This window comes from Rhinatrema bivittatum, chromosome 9, assembly GCF_901001135.1.
Source record: "Rhinatrema bivittatum chromosome 9, aRhiBiv1.1, whole genome shotgun sequence".
In the NCBI taxonomy this organism is placed as follows: Eukaryota; Metazoa; Chordata; class Amphibia; order Gymnophiona; family Rhinatrematidae; genus Rhinatrema; species Rhinatrema bivittatum.
The window spans coordinates 168,094,178-168,111,773 of NC_042623.1; the positions used below are offsets into that span (position 1 = coordinate 168,094,178).

The 17,596-nt window shown below is 43.7% G+C and overlaps 1 protein-coding gene across 3 annotated transcripts in view; it reads right to left on the reverse strand.

Moving 5' to 3' along the window:
* Window positions 1-17,596, reverse strand: part of HDLBP (high density lipoprotein binding protein) — a 235,783-nt gene that overhangs the window by 71,321 nt on the left and 146,866 nt on the right. For all 3 annotated transcript variants that reach the window (XM_029617121.1, XM_029617119.1, XM_029617120.1), the window contains exons 7-14: window positions 16,303-16,518; window positions 15,602-15,808; window positions 15,281-15,388; window positions 14,403-14,507; window positions 14,138-14,216; window positions 13,157-13,296; window positions 10,370-10,474; window positions 9,490-9,603 (exon numbers count right to left, since the gene is read on the reverse strand). In XM_029617121.1, the coding sequence (XP_029472981.1) occupies window positions 9,490-9,603; window positions 10,370-10,474; window positions 13,157-13,296; window positions 14,138-14,216; window positions 14,403-14,507; window positions 15,281-15,388; window positions 15,602-15,808; window positions 16,303-16,518 (1,074 nt within the window). The remainder of the gene's footprint in view (window positions 1-9,489; window positions 9,604-10,369; window positions 10,475-13,156; window positions 13,297-14,137; window positions 14,217-14,402; window positions 14,508-15,280; window positions 15,389-15,601; window positions 15,809-16,302; window positions 16,519-17,596) is intronic.

Below are 17,596 nucleotides of genomic sequence, written 5' to 3' on the forward strand. Positions count from 1 at the left end.
TTAGAGAGTTCAAGAGTGTTAAGGCTGTTTTTTAGGGAAGCCTTTAAATGACTGTCTTAGAATTTGTCTTTTTAACATATATCATTTTATAATTTATGGATATTGTTTCCTGTATATGTATTTTATGGATATCTTAATTTTATCATCTGCACTGGACATTTATAGTTTGAAGAGGTGGAATATAAGCTTTTTAACTGAAAGTTTCTTTGGTTCTGACTAGAGAATCAACACAAAGACTAATATTCAAAGCCATTTAGCCAGATAACTTGATACAGGCAAGCCAGATTTTGGGGGTATATCCACAGTGAATGTGCCTTATTTTAGGAGGCATTTAACTTATAATTTCATACTGTGCACTGGACCATATCCCTCTTCAGGAAAGTATGTGTTTATGTGAGTTAATATTCTTTTATTTTTAGTACTGTGTTGAACTTTATGTATGCTATTTTTTTAGTTTATTTATTGACAGCTGCTTAGACCCTAGATTGCAGCATACAAATTCGTAAAATAATGAAGTGCCCAGAGATATTGAAAAGACTGATGGCTGCACCTTGCTCTTGGAATAGTTGATCACCCATTCTTGCAATAGTAGACTCACCCTCCTGGTGGCCACACTGCTTTCCTGGGCCAACTTTGTCCAGATAAGGATGCATCAAAATCCCTGCTTGATGCTACCACTACCAAGTCCTTGGAAAAATGCCTGAAACTGGTAGTGTCCTCCCAGAACAGAGAACATTTTTTCTGATGGTATTCCCTGATGGGAATGTGTAGATAAAGCAGAGTTGCTTACCTGTAACAGGTGTTCTCACAGAACAGGATGTTAGTCCTCACATATGGGTGACCATCAGGATGGAGCCCAATCACGAAACACTTTTGTCAAAGTTTCTTGAACTTTGACTGGCACCACTGAGTATGCCCAGCATGGCACTAACCCTGCATCCAGCAGGGGTCCCCCTTCAGTCTCGTGTATAGTAAAAAGTAAGTGCGAAAAACAAAACAAATTGCAAGCGTACCCAAGTCCGCGGGGTGGCGGGCGGGTTTCGTGAGGACTAACATCCTGCTGTCCTGTGAGAACACCTGTTACAGGCAAGCAACTCTGCTTTCTTACAGGACAAGCAGGGTGTTAGTCCTCACATATGGGTGAATAGCGAGCTTAGGATGCCTGAGCAATGTACCAAAAGCACCCAAAGACATGCAACAGGCACAACAACAGGGGTGGTTTTGGATAAGAGGGCAGCCTGAAATTCCCAGCGGGCCGTTGGAAGGAAGTTGGGTATTAAGCTGAGAATAAATTGCACAGAACAGACTGGCCAAAGAGAGAATCTTGTGTGCCAGCCTTGTCCAGGCAATAATGAGCTGCGAAGGTATGGAGGGAGCTCCATGTAGCAGCCCTGCAGATGTCAGCAAGAGATACAGACTGAAGGTGTGCTATCAACATTGCCTTTGCTCTAATGGAGTGCGCTTTAATGCATTCTGGAGCAGAAAGAAATACAGTCCGCCAGCCAAGAGGACTGGGTCTACTTTCCCACTGGGATTCCCAGTTTAATTTTATCAAAGGAGACAAATAGTTGGGTAGACTTCCTATGGCCTGCAGTGTGTTTCAAATAAAAGGCTAGCGCACACTTGCAGTCCAAGGAATGTAGAGCCCGCTCACCTGGATGTGAACAGGTTTTGGGAAAGAAAGTAGGCAAAACTATGATTTGATTTAAATGGAATTCAGAGACCACTTTAGGCAAAACTTTTGATGAGTACGAAGGACTATCTGATCATGAAGGAATTTTGTGTAAGGGGGGGGGGGGTAAGTAACCAGCGCTTGTAGTTCACAGATCCTGTGAGTGGACGTCAAGGCAAGGAGAAAGAACACTTTCCAAGTGAGATGCCGTAACTCGCAGGAGTGCAGAGGCTCAAACTGAGGTGTCATGAGTCACGCTAACACCACATTAAGGTCCCAAGCAGGGGCCAGGGGTCAGAGAGGGGGCTTCACATAAAGTGCACTAAGGGATGCGTTGAAATAGAGACATCCCTTATACCCTTATGGAAGGTGACCACTGCACAGACATGTACTCTAATGGAGGAAGTTTGGAGACTCGACTCAGAGAGGTGCCAGAGGTTGTCTAGAAACTTTGTTGTGGGGCAGGTAAAGGGATCCAAGTCCTTTGATGTGCACCACAACAAAAATAGTTTCCATTTAGAATGATAAGACCTTCTAGTAGAAGGCTTTCGTGAAGCTACTAAGACCTGGGATACAGAGTCAGAGGTTGAGAGGCTGTAAAATCAGCCTTTCAACATCCAAGCTGTCAGTGCCAGTGCCTGGAGGTTTGGATGACGCAGGTGCCCAGCATTCTGAGAGATCAGGGATGGATCTGCGCCCAGGCGAATTTGCGGGCGGACAGAGAGGTCACGAAGGATGGGAAACCACACCTGTCGCGGCCAGTATGGGGCTATGAGAATCATGAGAACCTTGTCTTGACGTAGCTTCACGAGAGACTTGCTTATGAGTGGAAGTGGGGGATAGGCATTCAGGAGGCCTGATATTCCAAGAGAGTGCAAACGCATCCCTCTGTGGTGTTCTGGGACTGCAATGTAGGGAGCAGAAGTTGTCCACTATGTGATTGTGGATAGACGCAAAGAGATCTATCGTTGGATATCCCCATTTCAGGAATCCCCATTTCTGGAATATGCGTTCCGCCACCGTAGGGTTTAGGGACCACTCGTGGGATTGAAATTTGTGACTGAGTTTGTCCGCTAGTACATTGTCCACGTCTAACAGGTAAGTTGCTCTCAGTAGCATGGAATGACAGAGCTAGAGCCCAGATCAGCGCTACCTCCTGTAGGAGCAGGTTCCACCCTGCTTGTTGACATACCACATCGCTACTCAATTGTCCATTTGGATTAGGATTGCCTTGCTGGATAAGCAATCTTTGAATGCTAGAAGCGCATATCTGATTGCCCTGAGCTCCAGAAAATTTATCTAATGTCATGCTTCTGCTGCAGACCAGGTTTCCCCGAGTCTCTAGGTTGTGGACATATGCTCCCCAACCTAGGGTGAAAGCATCTGTAGTCAGAATAATCTGAGGTTCTGGAGCGTGGAAGGGTAATCCCATGAGCAGGTTGGATTCCTGGACCCACCAAGCTAGTAAGAAACGAAGCTGCCTGGTGACATGGACAATGTTGGACATTGGATGGCGGGCCTAAGACCACTGGAATTTTAATGTCCACTGCGTTACTCGCATGGCAAGTCGAGCCCTCGGTGTAACATGGACCGAGAATGCCATGTGGCCCAGCAAGACGAGAACACGACAAGCAGTCATGGTTTGGTGAGACTGTATAGTATGCGCAAGCACTGCTAGCATATGAGCTCGGTCCTTGGGAAGAAAAGCCTTTGCATGGATAGTGTCGAGATCCACTCCAATGAAGGAGAGGGACTGGGATGGAATCAGATTGGATTTTTGATAATTTACTAGAAATCCTAAGGACAGTAGTAATCACAAGGTTAGATGGAGGGATTGAAAAACCGCCTCTGCAGACTGAGCCCTCAGAAACTAGTTGTCTAGATAAGGATAAATGTGAGTGCCCAGTCGCCTTAAGTATGCGGCTACTACTGCCAGGCATTTTGTGAAGACACGAGGGGCTGATGCCAGGCCAAACTGAAGCACTCTGTACTGAAAGTGCTTGTTTCTGACGAGGAACCGGAGGTATTTTCTGTGAGATGGGGTAATTGTTATGTGCATATACGCGTCTTTTAAATCCAGAGAGCAAAGCCAATCTCCCTGTTGAATCAGAGAGAGTAGATAGCCCAATGTTACCATCCTGAACTTTTCCTTTCGTAAATACTTGTTCAAGGCCCGAAGATCTAATATTGGACGAATGCCTCCGGACGTTTTTGGTATCAAGAAGTAAAGGGAGTAGAAGCCCTTTCCCCTTTGTGGAGAAGGAACGTGTTCTATGGCATTGACTTGAAGAAGGGGTCTTATTTCCTCCTCTAGAAGTGGAGAGTGGTTGGCGGAACTCCACGTCGGATGAGGCGGGGAGTCCAACGGAATGGACAGAAAGTTGAGATGGTAACCTTGAGCTATTACAGATAGGATCCACTGGTCTGTGGTGACCGTGTACCAGATGTTTATGAAGTGGCAGAGATGGCCACCCACTGGCAATTGCAGCAGTGGTGGAGGTGGACATTTGCTCTCTATTGGGCAGTCAAAAACCAGAGGAAAGACCAGGCTGCGGAGGTGTCAAAGATGTCATAGGCAGAGCACACCTCATGTTTACCAGCATCTAGACCTTTCTTAAGAATGGTATTGAGCTGGTCCTAGAAATGGTCAGGAAGAGTATCAGAAAGATCTTGGAGCTATTTGAACAGATTCCTGTTGTATTGCCAGATGTAAAGTTGGTAAGCTGCATTATGGGAGATTAACAAGGTTCCATGGAAGACCCTACGCCCAAAAGCATCGAGGAATTTCTGTTCTTTTCCTGAAGATGTGGACGAATGAGTTCTTGGCCTTCTGGCCTTTTTCTGGGCGGACTCGACCACCATTGAATGGTGGGAAAGTTGAGCCTTCTGGAATCCAGGTGCTGCTTGGACCAAATATGTAAAACTATACAATGGGTAAGTAGTCACAAGATCTCTCCTATCACTTTTATAAACACACAAGGAGTATTCCAATTTTTCAAAATTATGTGCAAAAAACTTTTTTATTATCATCAAATCTATCTAGACAATAAAATGCTCACTATCTCATTCAACCCATTCACACACAAACTAAAACCATATTAAAAACATTTACAGTACATCGTGATTGCTACAATAAATCTTAACAGATTGTATACATAATTTATAGTAATATCAATTCTTATTCTTTTCAAGATTATTATTCGCCATACATAGTATTCATTTCAACTGAAGTCTATCTTCAAAGTTAATTCCCACTGAAATGGGAATTAACTTTGAAGATAGACTTCAGTTGAAATGAATACTATGTATGGCGAATAATAATCTTGAAAAGAATAAGAATTGATATTACTATAAATTATGTATACAATCTGTTAAGATTTATTGTCACAATCACGATGTACTGTAAATGTTTTTAATATGGTTTTAGTTTGAGTGTGTGAATGGGTTGATTGAGATAGTGAGCATTTTATTGTCTAGATAGATTTGATAATAAAAAAGTTTTTTGCACATAATTTTGAAAAATTGGAATACTCCTTGTGTGTTTGGACCAAATATGTAGCATCAGTCTTACAGTTTACCAGGGGGACTGTTCCTGGATGTTCCCAATTGCGTTGAAGGAGGTCAAGGAGGACCTTATGGACATTACCTCCTTTGGTGCATCAAACTGAAGGACTTTAACATTTTATGTCTGGAGTCTTCTTCAGTCTCGAGAGTGAATGGTATAGACTCACATCTCTGATGAAACTTATAAAAGAGATGTCCTCTGGTGGAGACTCTTCTCTCTTTGGGAGGAGAAGGCTCTGATGGAATATCACCCGTGTCTTGGGAATCCAAAGAGTCAGACGACCAAGGATAATAATGCTGATCCTCAGCACCCAACGGTTCTCCAGAGGGCAAACATGGACTTCCCCTGGCTGGAGGAGGTTCGGGCACTGGTAAAGGTCGATGGGGCATCGGTGGCAAAAGTGGTCCTGAAGGACTCTATGACCTCTGTGGCCTCCTCAGTAGTAACACTCCAGAAGGGTCTGGCATTGGCGATTCACTCTCATCTGAAGAGAGGGAAATAAGCATAGAAAGACTTTGAAGTAACAGTTTCCCTCGGTGCCGAAGGCAAAGCACCGATGAAGGCATCGATCCTGTTAAGCAATGGTGCAAGCATTGGATCCGGCTTCTGAAATCGGAGCTGGTATTGGTGCCGATGGAATCAGGTGTCCATGGAGAGCTTGCACTACTGCCTCCTGAACCATCTGGTTCAGTTCCTCACGGAACGCTGCTACTAAGACCAGGTCTAGAGTGGGAAGCTGGATGGGCACCACCGGAACAACCACCATTATAGGTGGAGCATTGGTGCCTCCCCCAAAGGCAAGGGACGCCTTAGTGAACCTGGCACTGAGGAGGTTTGGGGCTCCTTGGTACAGGCTTTCTTCCTCAGTGGCTCCTTGGAAGTGGAGGCCACTGGTGTGCTTGGATCAGATGGTAAGGTTTTGCCAAGCTAAAGTGAATATCTGGCTGTCACAATAGAGGCCTAGCCACAGCACAAACCAAAATCAAAAAGCAACATCTACAAATAAGGCTGCTCCTGGTTCAGTTTGCATAGCCTCATCCAGTCCACACTGCAGCATGCCTCCAAACATTCCTGCAGCTGCTAAGATGAAACACTGCTCCTGCCACAATACTGCTACACGCAGCCACTTGAAAGGCCATAACCTGATATTTCAAAGGCCTGCTTCAGCACTGCCTCTATCTTCCTGCTTTGAGCATCTTTAAAAGGGCCACACCATCTTAGACAGGATGCATGATCTGTTTCATAACAGGATATCAAAGCATCCACTTTTAGAAACCTTAGCTTCAACCCTTTGAGTGATAAGGTACAGCTTCAAAGAGCAACCCCCTCTTAAAATGAGCCTCAGCGGATACCCATTCCAAATCAAACCTAATCAAGGTGTGCAAGGGAAAATAGGGTCTTCCAGGGAAGCCCAAACTTCCTCCATCTTCTCATCTTCAATCTTGAGAACACTAAAGGAATGGGTACCAAGAGGACAGCTTCTCTCTGACACACAGATGGACCATAGAACCACCATCCTCCACTTCAGTGGGATATTCCTCGTCCTCCAACTCTAACTCGCTGCCAACATCCTTTAACTCCCTCAAATTGGCTAGAGAAACATCTGAATTGACTGATCTATTCTCCAAGTCCTCCCTTGGCAGCATCTTGAAGCCTGAACCCCAGGATTCTCCCCCTGGGTAGCAGCACCATTCCGTGAAGGAACAGAAGTAGTGAAGGCATTTTAAAAACTCAGCTGAAATTGAGGACTAATCAGCAGGAAGAGCTGGAATCTGCAATTGGGAACTGTTCCTTTAATCACAGCTGCCTTAGCAGCCCTGAAGGGGCTGCCCAACAGTTACTGCACTGTGGAAACTAAGCGAGTCTGGTTCAGTTCTAGGTCCTGACACAGGCCTAGAATGCCTGCCATTTCCTGCATGGGAGAAGACACTGCTGGGAACTAGGTGCTGCTCTAGCCCTGCTGATGCAGTCTGCCCCCTTGGAATCCCCTCTCTCCATACCCCTAAGGCACAAGGAACACCATTTTCTCTCCATCTGCCTAGTAGAACCACAGAGAGCAGAGCATAGTATTTCTGTAGAGGAGCAGACATTGTTCTGCCTGCTAAACAGTTGCTGACTGCAAAAACCCCAGAGTTTCTATGCACTGCGACTCCAAAGCAGGAACTGCTAAAATGCCTCTCTAACTGAAAAACTAAAGAAAAAAATTTTTTTTTTTTTTAAATCTCTGGCAGAACACATAAGGCTAAAAAAAAAAACACACAAAAAAAAAAGGCAATTATTTACTTGCACTTCTTCCTGATTAGCGAGAGATTGGATGTAAGTGAATATACACTAGAAACTTTGATACTACAGGAAGAGTTTTTTTTTCACATGAAATGAAAGACCTTGGGACATCACTTTTATCATAAGAGTTTCAGTGAAATAGGGTCTATTATATGGATTGATTTTTAGTAAGTGCAACAAAAATAAAATAAAAATGTTATAACAAGCTGCTTTTGGAAAATGATATATTAAATGTGTTTATATATTAAAAATGGTGTGGTGATATATTTCAGTAAGTGTGAAGATAAGTCACCCTTGCTGATCAAAACTTATTGGACAAACCTATACCACAATGTAATACATTCATATCCTCTCTTATCGCTGTGTTAATAGGGAGATTGCCTTGAGGCATATTTATCTACTACAAAAATAAAGTTCTGCAGATGAAAAAGTTACCTGAAGGAGAGGGGGAGGCAATCCAGAGCCCTGGAGCCCAAACCCAGCCCTTGGAAGCCCCCCTGCCTATAGCTGTGCTCAACTGCGGGAGGAAGCACAAGGCTTTCACCACAGAGTAGCTCTAAATAATCCTGGACACAGTTCTGAATCTTCAGCCTCATCAGGCCTTAGCACAGATCATGGGATATGCACCTCTTACCATCTGCTGAAGCTGGAATACTGGCAAGCTGAGGTCAGCATGAGATTCTACATACGGGGGTGAAAGACTTGTTAATCTGCCCCCCATCTGCTGATCGGGAGAAATAACCTATGCATCTGGATGGTCAAGCAGGATGAAAAGGAAGACTGATGCTTTCTTAGATGTCAGTGCATCAGCATATGGTACAGCTCCTGGGTCCTTTTATGTGGATGCCTCCAATGTAGATGGCCCACACTTATCCATAAAAAGTTTTTTTTAATGACCTTCAAGTGGAATTTATTTCCTCAGAGTCCTTGCCTCACATGTGGGGTATCCCGAGACATTGTGATCATTCCCCAGCCAAAGCACATCTCTGTCATGGAGATCCGTGACAGATACAGCATGATCACACTGGAGGCACTTTGTGAAGCCACAGGCTGCTCTCATGAATATTGGTCAAAGAACAGCTGCAGTGAAATCAAATGACAGTTTAAAAAAAACAAAAACTGACTGATGCAAATTCTAAGCAATACATGGCCTCATAAAGAAAGCTTGCAACTCCATAAAAGGCCCATCTTAAAAAAAAAAATCACCAGAATGGAGATGAACCAACTGAGGGTGTTCATGTGACTGATTTTTGGCATTAGAAATATTGACTTACTATGGAAAAAAAACAAAAAAAAAACAAACCAAAAACAGACTATGGGAGCTACAGAAAAAAAAAAAAAGCAGCAAGAGGTGGTCCTCACATAACAGCTGTGATGCAGGATGGCCTGCACAAACTCAGTTGGGTATGACGAAAGCTCTAGAAGCTGTGTGATCATTTCACTACTCTGGGCTCAGATGGATGTCACCCAGCTGCAAGGACAGAATAGCCTACTTCTCCTTTGATAAACTCCCTCCTCCCGTCTCTCCCAGAAAAATAAGTATTTGCAATTGATTGTCTGTTTACTGAACACAGACTCCAAGAATAAAATTAAAACTAAAAATCCTCATTTCAAAGCCATAGTCTGGTTTGGAGTAATTACAGACTGAAGTGGCTGCTGCTGGGTACATGGTGTGCACAACTAGGAGATCTTGGATCTAAAAATGGACAAGATGGGAGATCTTGAGAAAAGAAGAAGTCACATAAGTTTGTGTTTCTTCTGTTTATATGCTCTTACAAAGTCCCAACCCTCATCCAATTCTCAGATCCTATGCAACCTCCAGAAACTCCTCTTCCATCCCCTACTTGTGACAGAACAGGATGCCCTCTTCAGGGCTGCTCTTTGCAAGCCTCTGGATGCCCCCATCAACAGCTTCTCCCCTTATTAGGATAAACAGGTGTGAATGAAGACAAAGTCGCTGCAGCCATACCAGATCGACCACCATCGTCTGCAAGAACTTGGTACATTTCTCCACCTCATTCTTGGGCCCTCGAAGCTGTACAATATCGCTTTTGTGCGTCGGATCAGGAAAGTTGATGATAACCTATAAATAAATTATTCTTCACATCAGTTTATGCCAACAGCACAGCTAGAACGATCCCACATCCAAACAGAAGCATTTATAGACCAAGCCTAGGGGAATCAACAGCCAGCCACAGAGAGAGGAGATGAAAACAGAGCATGAGAGCCACAAATATGAGATCACCAGAATGCTGCCTAACAAAAAAGCCAGTCCTGTTTCACTCAACGAAGTTTTTCCAAGCTTTTCAAAAGAAAGTTCTATCTGGTGTGTATTATATAATATTTAAAAAAAATAATAAAGATGGCAAACCGGTGGAACCTCACCTTTGTTACCAATTACAAATATTTTAAAGCTTTCATCTCTGAAGCTTTTAGCATTTGCTTGGAAGCTTTTAGTTGCTTCCAAGCAATTCCACTACAAGACAAAAATGCCACAAATCACAGCACACATGACAATGTCAGTGTGGTTCAGGAAATGTGACATCAATGAGAATTTTAAAGAACTTGAAGAAATAATTAATAAGGCAAGGTTTCCATTTTTCCTTAAGCAAAGATGCAAGTACAGAAGAAGAACACAGACAAGACGATAGCCAGTGTTGTAACTGAGGCTTTGTTTCAACTCCATCCTTACTTTTCATATACTGATGGGCAATGCTGACAGCCAAGGGCTTAAATCAAGGCCAAGTTTGCTTTACCCCCATCCATATCAAGACAACATTCAAAAGCCTAAAATTCAGCCTACACCAAGAGCTAGGAGTAATCAGTTAGGTATGGACACCCTGCTTTACCTCAGTGAATTTATCCCTGACATCCCGGATTCGCTCGCCCTTCTGTCCAATGATAGCACGATGGTACTTCTGATCAATAATCAAGTCCTTTGTACGTTCGTTTTCCTATGAAGCAGGGGGAAGAAAAAAAAACAGACAAAAATCTGCTTAGTGTAATGTTAGTTCTGCAAGTCACAGAGCCCCATGTTTAGACACCTGAAACACAGAACACAGAGTAATGACTGATAGAAGACCAGAGTCGCCTGATCTGCTCAATCTACTTTAATACCTTAGACCCTACTTGATCTGAGGCTTAACCTTTATTTGTATTTTTAAAACAGAATCTTTTTCAGTTGACCCATAGTTTACAAATTCCAGTACCACTTTTGTTCCTACTGTTTGTACTGGAGAAATGTTTGTTTTTTTTCAACAGAACAAAACATGAAAGACTTCCTTTTCAAAAAAAGAGTGTGGAACTGGAAAAAAAAAAGTTGCCAAAAAGGACATTAAAAATGAAAAGTGATAGAACAGCTCCTTTCTGAGGTGAGGTTCTGCAGGTTAGCATGGTGAAGAGGCAATTGAGGAAGGATATGATAGAAGCATATTAAATCATGCACGGAGTGCAACAGGGAGCCATTATTTACCCTTTCAAGCTCTAACTAGAAGACACCATGAAACTAATAGGTAGATTTAAAGTAAAATCTGATAAAGCATTTTTTTCGCTCAATACACAATCAAGCTGAGAAACATGATGCTGCAGGCTGGGGTCAAGGCATCTAGCAAAACTGAGTTTAAAGGGTTTAGGACTAATTCCTTGAGGAAAAGCCCACGAACTAATAACTAGGTAAACTTGGGAAACTACTGCTCATCTGTGGAAGTCCACAAAAAGGTATGGGTCTACTCTTTGGTTCTGCTGAGTACTTGTGATCCAGACTGACCATTACTAGACGCAGAATGTTGGGCTTCATGGATCTTTGGTCTGACTCTGCATGGCATCTTATGCACCCTCCCCTTCAGCCTCTTGTCATGAACCCTCATTCTAGAGTTTCCTTTCCAAAAAAAAGGAATTTCTCTTGTGCATTACTTATACCTTTAAAGAATTTAAATTGTTTAATTCCTTATCATCTAGGGTAGATATTTGGGTCCAATACTCAAATCCCTAAAAACGGCTAGCTTATCTTGCTAAACAGTTAGCCAAATACATTATTTTTGATATTCAGCGAGATGAATATCTCCAAATAAAGTTATCTGGCTACCTTTAGCGAGGTAACTTTAAAATCTAATTGGCTATCTTTTGAATATTGCCAGTTAGGCTTAACAGTCATCTGGCAGAGTGTAGCTAGATAAGTTGAGGCTTAACTGGCTATATTCAGAAAGAACAATCCTTGACATGGCAACAGTCTTCACATAATAAAAAGGTGCCTGGGCCTATTTGACCTTATTCCCAGCCCTCCCCCTCAACCCCCTTCAAGTCCAGTTTAAAAAGAAAAATTAAAACTGATTGCTGCCAGGATTCCCCTTCCCTCACCCTGATTAGGCAGCTTATCAGTGTCCCTTCCCTTTCCTCCTTCCCCCACCCAGTACTTTCACAAACCCCTTTCTGCATCTGGATCATAATACACTGTGATCCCAGCAGCAAAGGCTGCCCCGACTGACCCTGTCAAAGCAGCACCCCCCCCCCCCCCGCAGGATGGCCAAATTTTGTTGCCCACTTTCCTGCTACTCCTGACACCTGTCTCCACAAGCTGCATATAGTGCATAAATGCTTTCCCATACGCCTCCTGAGTCAGCTCCACTGCCCAAGACCTCAAGCCTGAGGAAATACAATCCTCAGTCACTCACCAAGAAATGCTGCCCAACTGATGAACTACAAATGCTTTTTTTTTTTCAATAAACTTTATTAGGTCTCATAGGCAGCCAGAAGCTAAGAGAGGAAAGTTAAGAGGAAGCCCTGAAGAAATTTCAAATTTTCACACCCTTGTGGGAGAAAAGTCCATGGAAAAGGAGAAAAGGGAGGGAGAAGGCAAATTCAGATACAGCCAGAATACCCTATTCAAGAAAGCCAGAAGCTCCTGGTCCACTGGCTATGCTTAGAGGGAGTCCAAGATTCTCACCCCAGGATCTGCCAAGTCCAATCCAATCCTCCCTCACAGTACTGGATGCCTGACTACCCTCTGTTGAAGACAGAATACTGGCAGGCTGAGGTCACCACGGGACCCCAGATGTGGAGACATCAGCAAACCTGATAGTCTATCTGCGGGCTGGTGAACATAACCCACGTTTCTGGACTGGTTTGAGTGGAAGAAGAGGAAGCCTGCTACCCTAATTCCATTTTTAAATCAGGTACTGATTCTTTTTGGCCAATCCCACTGTGCCCCTGCATTCTTTTCATCCTCTCCCTGATGTGGACTGCAAAAAACAAAAAAGTTATGAGCCATGCTTGTGTGAAGAATGTATTTACTTTCATATCCTACAATCTCCACTCCCTGTTTGACAGTATCAACTCACCTCACACTTGCTTTGTTTCCATAAGCTTTTCTGAACTGGAAAAATGGAATTTAATACAGTACTAAGTACAGTGACATTGTCTAGATCCAGCTCCTTCCATAAATTATTGTAAGGAAGAGGACGTGTGCATGTAGGGAGGCTTAAGAAAATTGGTTGCTGGTTACTCAGCAATACACTTTTCTCACTCCCCATGTGAGATCTGAGCTCCATCTGAGGGGGGGGGGGCGGGGGGGGGGGAGGGAGAAGAGCTCTGGCTGCTGCTTACAGATAGTATTACAATTCCTCGTCCCCCTCACTCACCATACGTAATGCGAGCTCGAGTAACTCTTTCTTGGCCAGCTGTACCCCCTGAGGGTCTCCCTCAATACGGATCAGATTGCTCTTCTCATTATCTGGGGGAATTCTCACAGATACTTTGTACAGTTCCTTAATCCTGTTGACTGTTGCATGAAGGGAAAAAAAAAAAAAACAAGACACAACCGCACATTGTAAAGATTGCATCCAATCAGGTTCTGAAAGCTTGAGTGAGGGGGTTTCCCTACCCTACTCTTTATCCCCCTTCCTAGTATCCCTCCAACCCATCCCTAAAAATATAGTATTTTTTCATATAATTTCAAATGACAAATCATAAAACTGTCACTTATCCACTAATATCTAGATAACAGACCAAATTTACAACTGCTAAACATGCAAATTCAGTCCTCCTCTTCTGAAGACGTAATATTTGAAGATGCTCTGTATTAGAGGAGATCTGCTACCTGGTTTGATCAATTCAGGGTTTCCATAAAAATCCACCTTCTAGTAAGAACTGCTCCTTTCAGAAGAAAAGTTACCTCATTACGTTGGTTCAGTATTCTCTGAATGTTTGTATTGCCCACCCTGTGATTTGCTTGGATGAGAATGGTAGAGCCTATATCAGGACCCAGTAAGGTATCCTGCAGTCCCTGATATAGAGTACTTGAGTTCTAGATTCTAGGGGACACTAAGGGGGTCCATATTCAGCTGCTGTGGTAGTTAGCCAGTTATACAAACCCTGCTAACTTTAGGACAGCTTTACGGCCAGACCAGAGTTACCCACAGAAGATAACCGGCGAACCCATAGTCGAAGTTAGCTGGTTAAGTTATTCAGCTAACTCTAGTCCTCCCCAGAACACCTTCTGCCTGCCCCCGAAATATAGCCAGGTAAGCCATCTAGATGGGATAACTATTATGATATCCTGTCTAAACAGTTTTGAATATGGACCTCTAGATACTTAGATGAGAATGGTCGAGGCGACTCACTGTTAGTACCGCTCTTGCCAATGAGATGTCTATGGAACTTGTGGTCTACAGTAATCTCTGTATAATCCATCCGGGCAATCTACAAGAAAAAAAAAAAGTGGAGTATCACACACAGAGCCAAAGCAGCACTCCTGGGGGTTTTTCCCTTTCGATCTCTAATCCAATAAAAAAAAAATTCTCATTATATTGTGGCCTGTCATTTGGAGCTCATAACTCTGATATGCTTAACATTGACTCAGCCAAAGAGTCTTTTCAAGCAACTCACCAGATCTTTTACCATCAACTCAATCTGCTCCTGAGCCAGGGTCACATCCTCTGTGGGTCCCTCCAGAGTGATCTTATCTTCCCCCTCTGTGAACTCAATGTGCACCTGGGAAGAAGAGGACAGAGAATCAGTGTCACAGCAACCCAGTTACCTCTGCCACCAGTATGCACCCTTCTATGCACTATGGCTGTGGTGACCTCCAGACAATTCTACTCCCAAATGGGACAATGAACCACCACATTCTATTTCCCTCCCCCATCTTTTCAACTCTGCCTTGTGCGTCCCTTAAATTATTTGAGCTGCTGCTTTTTGATGATTTTTTTTTTTTTAAACTAGTGAAATACCAGGACCGCAGGCTCTGCCACCTTCATCTGCTGGAGACAGAGAAATACTGAAGGGATTGCAGGTGGTGCACCGGTCTATCAGAGTGCCCTTCAAGTTTTTCTCTATCTCCATCTGCTGGAAGGGAGGCAAAACCCAGCAGTCTGGACTGATCCGGGTACATTCAGGGAACATAAACTTACTGCTAGGGACCTGGAGTAGGGCGCACAACTCGTTGAATGTTCTTAAGGAGTCCATATGCATATTTTTTCTATTTATATGCTACTATTCAGAAACATTTTGGGGGACAGAAGCAAAATGAAATAAGTAATCTGACATATTATAACTGTTTTGGAGAGAAAGTATGCATAGAGAGGATGATGTAGTATGGGGCAGGAGAAAACCAAAAAAGGACTCATCTCCCCTCCAGAGTGGAGTTTGAGGATATATATAGTAAAGAACTCTTGGTCTTTTGCACCCTGACAGTAAACTGAGTAGTCATGCTTTGTGCTTCTGAACAGATGCCAAGTCTCTCCCCAGTCACAAGGGCTCTATACCTTTGGTATTTGCTGAGTGATTTTGGCCAAGTTCTGCCCTTTCTTGCCAATGATGAAACGGTGAAGCCAAGAGGGGGCAGATACAGAGGAAACGTTGAAACTGTTAGCCTAGAAGAAAAAAAAAAAACAAACTAGTTAAAGCACGGCTCAATCATCCCCAATCCCAGTGTGCTGCAAAATTCTAAAGAGCTGTCAAGCCACAGTGCAGGCGTGACTACTGACATAGCTCATTCACCTGACTAGCTACACTGAAATGGTACAGGCTTACTAGACTAAGCAAGGTGGCTCACATCCTCTCCAGCACAGCATTTCTACGATTACCTTGGCATAGACTTCAGTCAGTGCCTGCCCCAGCTTTTCAGGCTCTCCACGCAGAATAACAGTCTCTGAGCTGCTGTCAGTAGGGGGTATTTCGACCGAGACTCCAGTTTTCTCCAGGATCTCCTGCAGGGAGTTACCCTTTGGCCCAATGACATACTTGTGCTGAGACTTCTTCACCTCCACAGCGATGGTAGTTGTCTTCTTTTTCTGAAGGGGCGAAGATGCTCAGTTACCAGAGGTAAAGGGTTAAGAGAGTGAAGATACATGTGGAACTAAGGAGGCTTTTTTGGGGTATCAGAGGAGAACAGAATCCACCTTTCCTCCCCTACACCTGCCATGGTACAGTATGGATTTTAAATGTCAGATTGACTGAACACACCTGCAGTGGAGTTTTTCCTCCCAAGAAACAATCAATACTGCTTGTGCTCTGTGCTGTAAGGGCTTTAGATAAAAAGGTAGCTTATAAGAACTGTGATGCAGATAACAGAAATCAACTTGTTTACACTGAAAAATACCAATGTTAAAGTTTCAGGGTGAAGCTATTTCCAATTTACGTCCTCTGGAATACAAATTGCTAACCAGAACAATCCAAATGGAGGCTAAATTTAAAACTACTCATCTCCAAAACAAGTTGGGTTTCCTAAAGATGCACCGAAGCCCAGCCTGCTCAATTCTGCCAACAGTTCTGTGCACATACATACCTTCTCCTCATAGATCTTCCTTATGCGTGCCACGGCCTGGGCTAGTTGCTCCTTCTCGCCCGTGAAAACAATCTCTGTCTTATTGACGCTGGGTGGTGGGATGTTTATGCGTGTCCCTGTTTCCTGCATAATTTCTGCCACCAGTTTGTTATAGGGACCAGCGACAAAGGGGTGGTAGACCTTCTCCACATCTAGGCGCTCCACAGCTCGCTTGTCCTGAAAAAATAGGGAGAAGACCAGTGAGAGGCAAGAGGATGACCATGCTGCAGGTTGGGAGTGGGAAGAGAAGACAGCAAAGCAAGTGCAACTCAACTCCAAACCACCAATATTTTTACAGATCTTTTGACCCTACATTCCAATCCATGGTAGTGCCACCCCTTTCTTATTTAGGATTACAGGAAAATTGGTTCATTCCTGAAATACCACACATCAGTCCAGACAAGTGGGTTTTGCATCCCTACCAGCAGATGGAGGCAGAGAATTAAAAAGCTTATCAGGCACTGCTACTTAACTGAGTGCCACCTGCAGTCCCTCAGTATTGACCTGTACCCAAGCCAACCAACTCAAAACAACAACTTCCTCTTCTAGGGTGAACATGGAAACTCAGGTGGGAGCCCTCTGAACTAGAGCCCTCGCTACCAAGGACATAGAAAAATGCCTTTCGGTCCAAAGATTCCAACTATATACAAAACTAATCTCTGCTATAAGGAACTAACTCCAACAATACAGTCTTTCGGAATCCAGGGGATGGGTTTCTGGATTTATCTGTGGTATTTCATGAATGAAAATTAGCAGTTAAGAACCAAATTTTCCTTTCCTGTTCAAATCCTTGATTAGTCCAGACAAGTGGGATGTAACCAAGGTTCCCTGCACTGGGTGGGAACCCAAAGATCTGCTCACAGAACATTCTCACCAAAACTCACCTCCGCCAGTTCCCACACATCTAAGCGATAATGCTTGGTAAAAGTGTGAAGCAATGACCAAGCAGCTGCTCTACAAATCTTTTTGTGGTGACACCAACTAACACTCTGCCCAGGAAGTTGCCTGCATTTTGGTCTGTGCCCGCAATCTCTCCGGGACAGTCTGACCCTTCCAGAGATAGATTACAAAAATAGTTTCCTTCAACCAATGAGCAATAAAAGAAAATTGGTTCTTACCTGCTCATTTTCATTCCTGTAGTTCCACGAATCAGCCCAGACTGCTGGGTTATGCCTCCCTTCCAGCAGATGGAGAGAGAAAAACCTTGAAGGACACCCTTGTAAGTAGGATGCGCCACCTGCAGCCCCTTCAGTAT